This window comes from Galeopterus variegatus, unplaced genomic scaffold (assembly GCF_000696425.1).
Source record: "Galeopterus variegatus unplaced genomic scaffold, G_variegatus-3.0.2 Scaffold645, whole genome shotgun sequence".
NCBI lineage: Eukaryota > Metazoa > Chordata > Mammalia > Dermoptera > Cynocephalidae > Galeopterus > Galeopterus variegatus.
This window is the reverse complement of record NW_007726756.1, coordinates 246,883-255,984: the sequence shown is the minus strand read 5'-3', so window position 1 is coordinate 255,984 and position 9,102 is coordinate 246,883. Positions and strand designations below refer to the sequence as shown.

The window sequence follows — 9,102 nt, the reverse complement described above, 5'->3', positions numbered from 1 at the left end:
TATTGTGTGTTGAAGCTTTTCCTATTGACTAAGTGGATGAGAATACCATATTTCTTTGGTTACGGAAATACATTGTTCACTCACTGATTTTCAAGTTTGAAAAATTTCACCTAGGATACTATTATCTGAAGAGTTATGGCCTGGAATTGTGCTTAGATGATAATTCGCAATCATCTTTAGAATCTAGACAAGAGTGCTGCTCTGTTTCTTGGCAATCATCTTCTGATTCACCTAACAATTGGGAAATGTTTTCCCCTGCCAATTTTTCCTCTTTGTCATTATGGCCAGTAAGCAAAACTTCTGAATTCTCAACTGTGTTCAATAAATGCTATAAGAAGATTTCAAATAAGGCGTCTCCTTTCTTCTTTTGTGCTTTCTTGAAAAATGATACAATCCTTTGGGCAACACGATAAGAAAACTAAAGAATAACGCGACAGTGATATTTTACTTCACTATTCATCTTCCTTCTAGGTGACGCTGTATTTCCCACTCTCTTATTATTTTAATCTGTTTTTAGTATCATTAGGCATAACTGATAAGTCTTGATAAAATAAAACCTAGGATAATAAAATGGCAAAACATTTCAAGATAAAGGAAAAATAAGATTACTAACATCTCATAACGTATCTTAGACTTACAAAAGGGTCTAATGGACTCTTATGGTATTTGTGACATAGAATGAGTCCTTTGTTTTTGGAAGGCTGCTAAGAAAGAATGAAAGCCACGAAGTATCAAGCCATACAAATGAAATTGCTCCAAAAAGAAACTCAAAAATTAAAATTGGTTGTAGGCCGACAGTTAATCTTAATACTATTGTGCAAGAATATTCTCTGCAGGGGTGCCCTGGTCTCATTCTTCTGCCAGCAGAACAGAGGGTTCCTCAAGGTCTATGTCTCTACCAGCACTGCACATTATCCAGGTTTCCTAATTTTTGCAAGCATATTAGGTGTAAAGTGATATTCATATAGTTATTTTCACTGGATTTTTTTCTTATTACTAATGATTTTAGGCATTTGTTTACATCTGTTAACACTTGGAGTACTGATTTTTATTAGTTGCCTGTTCCCAGCCTTTTTTCCAAGGAAGCTTTTAAGAAATACTGAGGCTCTAGTGAATCAGAATTTCTGCAGGTGGAGCAGGTATCAGTATGTTTTTTAGTTTCTAAGTGAGATTCTACTGTGCAGCCAGGGTTGAGAATCACTTTGTGGTCTGGGCTACTGCTCCTCCTTTGACTACTCTCCAAATTCCCTATCACCCCCACTCACTCCACTCTTGCTACACACGGTCATGCTGTGTCTCTAACACCAGCATTCACCTGCCACTGGCCCTTTGCACTGGCTGCTCCTTTTATTTGGAGTCATCTCTCAGAGGTCCAACTGACTTGCTCTTTCTTCCAAGGCTCTGACTCTCCTTCCCAATATAACAAAGCATTTCTCCAAAAACCTCCAGTGTCAAACACTGTTCTTGCTTTTATTTGTCTCCTTGCCACCAAAATGTAAACACAAAAGCTGAGAATTTGCTTGTTCTGTTCGCTGTTGTAGCTCCACCCTTAGACAGAAGACACTCAATATTTACTAAATGAATAATTTCGAATGAAAAAGGCAGAACTTGGAGTAGCTATAAATCATAACTAAATGTATTCTACAAAATATGAAAACAATATATAAATTGTGTATAAATCACAGCAGCATCCTCCATTTGCTTCAGGCCCATAGAAAAACTGATACTGAAAACAGTAGGCAGACTTCCACTGAAGTAAGGAACTTCCTTCTGCCCCTCATTTTTGTGTGCATTCTTACAGGAAATTCTCCAGACCACTAACTTCTCTAGGCAAATGCTCACTAAGAAGCAGGAATAGGGCAGATGGCAAAAGCTGGACAATAATTTTCTTTTTTTTTCTTTTTTTGACCAGTAAGGGGATCATAACCCTTGGCTTGGTGTCACCTGCACCGCGCTCAGCCAGTGAGCGCACCAGACATCCCTATGTAGGATCTGAACCCGCGGCCTCAGCGTTCCCAGCCCCGCTGCGCTCCCAGTGCAGCACTCTCCCGAGTGAGCCACAGGGTCGGCCCTGGACAATAATTTTCTAAAGATCAGAGATGCTGATGATGACAGATTCTGAACCTTCATTATGCCTTCTCCTCTCCCTTCATCTCCCAACTGCTTTCATTCCAATGGCTTGGTCATGAAATCCATCTCTCCAATCAGCACTCTCCCGAGTGAGCCACAGGGTCGGCCCTGGACAATAATTTTCTAAAGATCAGAGATGCTGATGACAGATTCTGAACCTTCATTATGCCTTCTCCCCTCCCTTCATCTCCCAACTGCTTTCATTCCAATGGCTTGGTCATGAAATCCATCTCTCCAATTCTGTTCTCATTACTGCATTTATTCTACTCCTGTATGAACCTTCCCGTAGGCAAGAGAAATGGGTATTTCAATAGCTACACCACTTTGGGCTGTTCTGGCCAAGTGTGGCATAAGGTGCCAGGAAGCAACACGAAGCAAAGTCTCAGCTCTGCCATTTGCAGGCTCTGAGACCTTGAACCAATTATCGCACCTCTCTGCCCTTCGGTTCTCACGTCTGTGTGAGAAGCCAGTTGGAACAGATGATTTGAAAGGTCCTGTTTCCAAATATGTCTTGGAAGATAAACACAATAAAGGTGACCATATAATGTTTGGTAATTTAAAGTTTCTTAAGGGAAGGGATTATTTTGCTTTTAAAATAATTGTAGTAAATACTCATTACCAAGAGAGTGTGAACATTCACCTCTGTGTAACACTATTTGTTTGTTTCATATAGTTTCCACTTACCAACACAACCCACACCAGTGGGGTTCAACTGAAAATCAGGTGGGCAGTTACACTCATAGCGACCAGGTGTGTTGACACATAGGCCATTGACACAGTTTATGGGATCTGCACACTCATCAATGTCTAGAAGAAGCATTTAAAATGCCAATGTTAACATCTTTACTTTCTCAACATATACTGCTGTTCTAAAGAATTTAGTAGATTTTTTGTAAGTCAGTAGGCTAAAGATCATTACGAAGGACTCAGCACAATAAAATAAAAATCTTAAATCCCTGTATATACCTAAAACAGGTTCCATGTATCAAGCACACGGTATTTATGACAATGTCATTTAACATCCTTAATAGATAAATAGAAATTAAATGTTGCAATCCTGAAGAAAAAAGTTGCTATTTGTTTAACTAAAATTATATACACGTACACATGTATGTGTACATATATATGCACATACATAGACACAAGGAGATACTTTAGTAGTTTCATGTTAAGCATTTAATATTGCTGTTTACACAAAAATGGATTAAATTCCATAATTAAAAATAAATGTATCAGAATGTAACTTTATTTTTAAGAAAAATGCATAATCCAATACATAGACTAGCTAAGCAGAAACTTAAGGAATTTTAATGCTTAGTATAGAATATTCATTTCAGGTAATCAGAACACAATGAGCTCTTCACTGGCCATACCTGTACAGTTCCCTCCTGTTCTGTCCAGTTCATAACCATCATCGCAGATACAATGAAACATTCCAGGCAAATTATTACATGTTCCAAATACACAAATATTTTGGAAGGAGCATTCATCAATATCTGAAGAGTTAAAAAAAACAGTAATCTCTTATTTACAAAAACATTTTAAAACTTTGATTTAATGTACAACATTAATGAATTTTTCTAACTCCTCTAATGTTTTTATGCAGTAAAAAATTTTCTTTTTCTTTATCTAGGTAGGTATCACAAATGGCAAACAACTAATGTTAATCTGTGGAACTAATATATAAAAGAAATATTGTTTTCTTGGAGTATCTTGGATTGTACTATATACTCAAGAAAGAGTTGGCTGAAGGCATAAATAATACAAAAATAAAATGTAAACGTACAAAAAAATAAAATTGTAAAAAATTAAAGATAAACTCAAAGATTCTAATAAATTAGTGCAAACTGGATGTTTTATAATTGGCAAATTAAAACAAAAATATATAACAATTGTTAAATGTTAAAGATATTAAAATTAAGTTTAACTTTAAAAAAGTTTTTGCTTCTTTTTATTCTATAATCTGGTCTGTTATCATAAAGTCAGTTATAAACAGGAAAAGAATTTTTTTCTTAACACCATGTAATAAGATGGTCTATTGCCCTAACATTCTTACAAATTTCATAAACATATCTCTATTGACTTAAAGTCAGAAATTCAGCTTATGAAACACTTGCATGAGACATTAACTCAAGGTCAATAAATCTGAAGTTATCACTTCTCACTGATATGAAAATGAATATATATGTATATATACAGCTGTGGAAATAATCTGTATGTCTACTCATAAAAAGAGGATGGACATTTTTGCACATAAATTGCCTAATATTCTGAGTATGCCAACAAGGCACAACATTTTAGGCTAGAATAGACAGGTCATCTTAAATTTCTGTCTTAAGACAGTGATATCTTAAAGTCTAAAGGGGTCTTTGGTCATTTGTGATAGTTAATATAATTAGTTTCAACCACCTTAGATTGAAGGTATGGTTCAAATCATGTTTAAAAGTTCAGCTGATATGCAAAGGTGTCTTTTCTCACATCAGGGTAATAAAATTATTATCTCTATATATATGAGCAAAGATTCATTAAACTAAATTATAGTTAAATAGTGTTAAACTATAAGTGAAAATGCAGTTGTATTATCAACCCTCTGAGTATGCATTTTACTTTTAAATGACCTTTATTAGAGCTGGCTGGTTAGCTCAATTGGTTAGAGCATGGTGTTGTAATCGGAAAGGTTTAGATGGAGTCTCCTAATTCCCTTCTTTATCAGGATTTTATTTGGAAGACAGGTTGGGGTCTGGGTTTCATTAAAGCTTCTATCCAGTAGCCCCAAGTTTGATAAATTGGGGGAAGAGGGAAACATGGATGGGAAGAGCTCCATTGGGGCTCCGTGTACTCTTTGTTCGTGAGCCTGGCCTTGGCTCTTTCTTTAGACACTATACTAACTGGTCTGTACCCAGGTTCATACCACTTAATGAAATCCTGTCTTGTTCCTGGAGGTTCCTTCAGGTTTTGTATTCCCCCATTTTGGTGGAGAATACTGGGAAATGGCCAACTCCAGTAATTTTTTGGATTCCATAGAATTCTGAAAATTTGTGGTGAGAAGTAGATGCTGGGTGAAAAATGTTGACCTGAGGGTCAGTTCAGAGGGGTATATGTTTATAATGAGATGGGAAAACAGAAAAGAATTCAATTAGTAAATTCAGGAGAAACTGTCCAGTTGAGCCAGATGTTCTGGAATGAGAGAGGACAAAAACAAGGAGAAACAAGGTGCAGAAAATGACCTTGTGCTTTTGGAGGCCAGTGAAATAAAATCATATTGCACCCCCCCAAAAAACAAGGAGAGGGCCGGCCCGGTGGCGCACAGCTACAGTGCGCCGCTTGGGAGCGCAGTGGCGCTCCCGCCGAGGGTTCGGACCCCACATACAGACCGGTTCCCGCTCACTGGCTGAGTGAGGTGTGTAAGCAACACCGAGGGTTGCAATCCCATTGCCAGTCCCGGTCCGGTACGGGCACGACACTGAGGGTTGCGATCCGTTACCGGACACGAAAAAAGCCAAAAAAAAAAAAACAAGGAGAAACAGGCAGAACCATGGAATTATACTTTCGAGATCTCAAAAGTTGGTATTCATCTAACATGGAGCAGAGGGTCTAACTGAGGGTGAACTATGTGTCTGGGACTTCTCTCCGTGGTAATGACTTATGAGAAAGCTAACGTGTGAAGGAAGTACAGTACACAGTCACTATTTAGCCACCTGGGGTGGAGGCTGGGGAGAAGTTTGGGAAGGGCCTATGCCACAGACAAAGGAATAAAATTATGAGGTGGAAATTCTGTCTAGGTATAAAGAATTTGTTGGCAAAACGTCTGGCTACTGCTGACTTGTTCCTTTTCCCACTAACTCTTGTCAAGCTGATGAAGACAATAAATCATGCAATTCCATATCCACACTGAATCACATTTTCTACTAATTGGCTTCAGTGCCTAGAAGAAAGCTAGACTGGAAAAAAAATGAAGCTCACTCTACAGTTGCCTTGTATAAAATAGATTAGATTCTGCCCAATCTGGCAAGTCAACATAGAAGCAGGAATACTTTCAGCTTCTAGTATCACCTTCCGATTCTCTCCAAATTGGTGGAAATTTATGGTAAATCTCATGATCTTTCTTCAGTGCCACTACTGGTGGTGAGGCAGAGTTAGACTCTACTCTGACCAACCCCAAATTGTATAATTTACTTTTGTTTGGTTGACGCTGATGAAATACGTGTGTGTGTGTGTTTGTGTGTGCGCGCGCGCACACGCTGGTACTTACCATTTCTGTTCATTTGGTTAGACATTAGTGTAGAGGGAATNTATAATTTACTTTTGTTTGGTTGACGCTGATGAAATACGTGTGTGTGTGTGTTTGTGTGTGCACGTGCGCACGCGCTGGTACTTACCATTTCTGTTCATTTGGTTAGATATTAGTGTAGAGGGAATTTTTTTTTTCAACTTTGCCAAGCAGTTAGCCTGAGTTATTTTTTAAGGTTTTCTTTGAATCAGAAATTCTGTCAAAACTTCATGGAATATGAATTACTTTGTCTCTTTCCTCTTTTAATTTATATTTTCATGTATTCCATATAACATAGTGATGGTCCAAACTACACGTAATGTGCATTGAGTTTCTACTTTAAAAGAAGATCAAAATTCTTTTTCTTAGAAAGGTATCATACTAGGCACCAAGTCCCATTTCTAGGAAAGGGAAATGATGTCATAGCTTAGACGAAGGAGACATTACTATTAAGTAAAGATGAGGTCATGATGAACACTGAAAAGGACTTCCAGTCCCAGACATACAGACAGAAGACTCAAATGGAAGATAAATGCCAAAAATGAGCTACATAGATTTTGATAAACACAGTAAATAGTGGTGACTAGAGTATGTAATAGATCATATCTTAAAAGGTGAATAGTTTTTCCACATGTCATTCATTTAGGGATACAAAAAGAAAAAGAGAAAAAGAAACGGTTAAAAAAAATGAGCCAAACTTCCAACTACTGGCTTCTAGCCAGGAAAACTTCATAAGAGATGAAAGCCGGCTTCATCATTATTCATTCGGCAAAATAATCCACGCTTAAACGAATGACTTTTATATGTGCAGCATGTGCTATGTATTTTGCTTCCAGGTGGAGCCTGTTCCAGCCCTTTTTGTGGTTTCATTTGCTGTAGTTGATCCAACTTGAAAATGAGTTGGAATCCTGGTGACCTACCTTGGCAGGATCTGCTGTCTGAGGCTGGAGTGAAGCCCATCTCACACTCACAGCGATATGCACCCGGGACGTTGAGGCACTGTCCGTTTTCACAGAGATTTATGTTTTCTGCACACTCATCAACATCTGTGCAAGAAGCAAATTACATCTCTATTAAGTTCCAAATTTCAGGACACATTTTTTCCTTGCTCTATGACTAAATCAATTTTTTTACTGACTAGACTTACTGATCGTTAACATGAAACAATTAATCACATTCATCTAAATATGGGTCTACAATCTGATAGAGATATTTAACCTACACCCTAACATTCAATGGTAATATGCTTAATACGAGAAAGGCAGATGTCTCTCATATTTGTTTTAGGTGGTCTTTAATGCCAATTTGATGTATCAGTATTATATCAGCATCATTTAGATATGACCAAGAACACTGGAATGAATCTTAAAATGGTGTTCATTCATTTAAAAATGTTAAAGTGTTAGAACAAACAACAAGTTCTTTCCCTATTCCAAGTATTTTGAAGAAAATTAGGGATACTATGAAAATGTAGAAAATTTCTCTCGTGTCATTACAATCTCATGAAAATACTCCTATCTTAATTATGTAAACAAGCATTACTCAAGAACCTTAAAGATAATTTATTTAATTCTAGCAAGCAGAAAAAGGGGGAGAGGACAGAAATCAATGTTTACGGAGGGCCTAAAATATTTGCCTAGTTGTGTGTCAGTTGCCTGCTGTGCAGTTTTTCACTGAGTTCACCAATCCTGTGGGGTTTACAAGAGGAAGAACCTGATGCTAAGGGTGGTCAAGTGAGCTGTGAGAGTCACTCTGAGCTAATGTGGAGCTGAGCCGGGAGCTGACAGCAGGTGTATCTGACGCCAAAGCTATGCTCTTTCCTTGACTCCACAGTGCAGAGAAATGCTAGGGAAGATGCAACATCCCAGGCTCAAAAGTAATAAACCTTTAAAGTGGAATAAACGTGTTTTCTTAAAGAGGCATTTGAAAATGATGAGTCTGCATTTTTGACACCAATTAAAAAAAATTAGAGTTTATCTTTTAATTATGGGTTTCAAGTGTGGGCTGAAAATAAACCGAGAAACACCTATCTTGAAAACTGAAAAGTATCCAACATTATGTCCAGCAAAATGATCTAGTGTTATATATGCATATAATGAGAGGATGTTTTATCCTCAAGAAATACAGAATGAATAAAACTGCAGCTAATTGGTGATGGTCAGTTTTGTACCCCATGAATACGCATAACCAATAAAATAAAATAAAATAAAATTGCAGCTAATATTTACCGAACTCTTATGATGTATTTTTCTAAGTCCTTTACTTGTATTATTCCATTTAATCCTTTGCTTATCATGTGATAAGCTACTGAGACTCTGCTACACTCAATAAATAGGAGTAATTGTGTAAGTCACACATTCTCCCTTAAAAAGCTGCATAGTTTTCCCATATCATTCCTCTAGTGATAAAAAATGGTATTATTATCACTATGTCTATTTTAAAACAGGGAAACTAAGAGCAGACAGGTTAAGAACTACTCTAAGGTTACATGAGCAGGAAGCAGCACAGGCAAGATTTTAATCCAGGTGGTCTCACCCAAACAAAGCCTATGTTTCTAAACCATTATGGTATTAATGAATAAGAGAAAATGATAGTTATTAACAATACATGATTGTAATAAATGTTATTATTTTAAAACTTCCTCCAATGTTTTGGAAAATCATTCAGGTTTTTGTGTTTAATGTAAGAGGAAGATACATTTT

At 37.1% G+C, this 9,102-nt stretch overlaps 1 protein-coding gene across 1 annotated transcript in view; it reads right to left on the bottom strand.

Annotated features, from left to right (window-relative positions):
• The window catches only part of FBN2 (fibrillin 2), a gene marked incomplete at its 5' end in the record, with an annotated part of 260,278 nt that overhangs the window by 52,080 nt on the left and 199,096 nt on the right, over nucleotides 1–9,102 (bottom strand). The window contains 3 exons of the mRNA XM_008570929.1: nucleotides 2,815–2,937; nucleotides 3,504–3,626; nucleotides 7,321–7,446. Coding sequence (XP_008569151.1) covers nucleotides 2,815–2,937; nucleotides 3,504–3,626; nucleotides 7,321–7,446 — 372 coding nt within the window. The remainder of the gene's footprint in view (nucleotides 1–2,814; nucleotides 2,938–3,503; nucleotides 3,627–7,320; nucleotides 7,447–9,102) is intronic.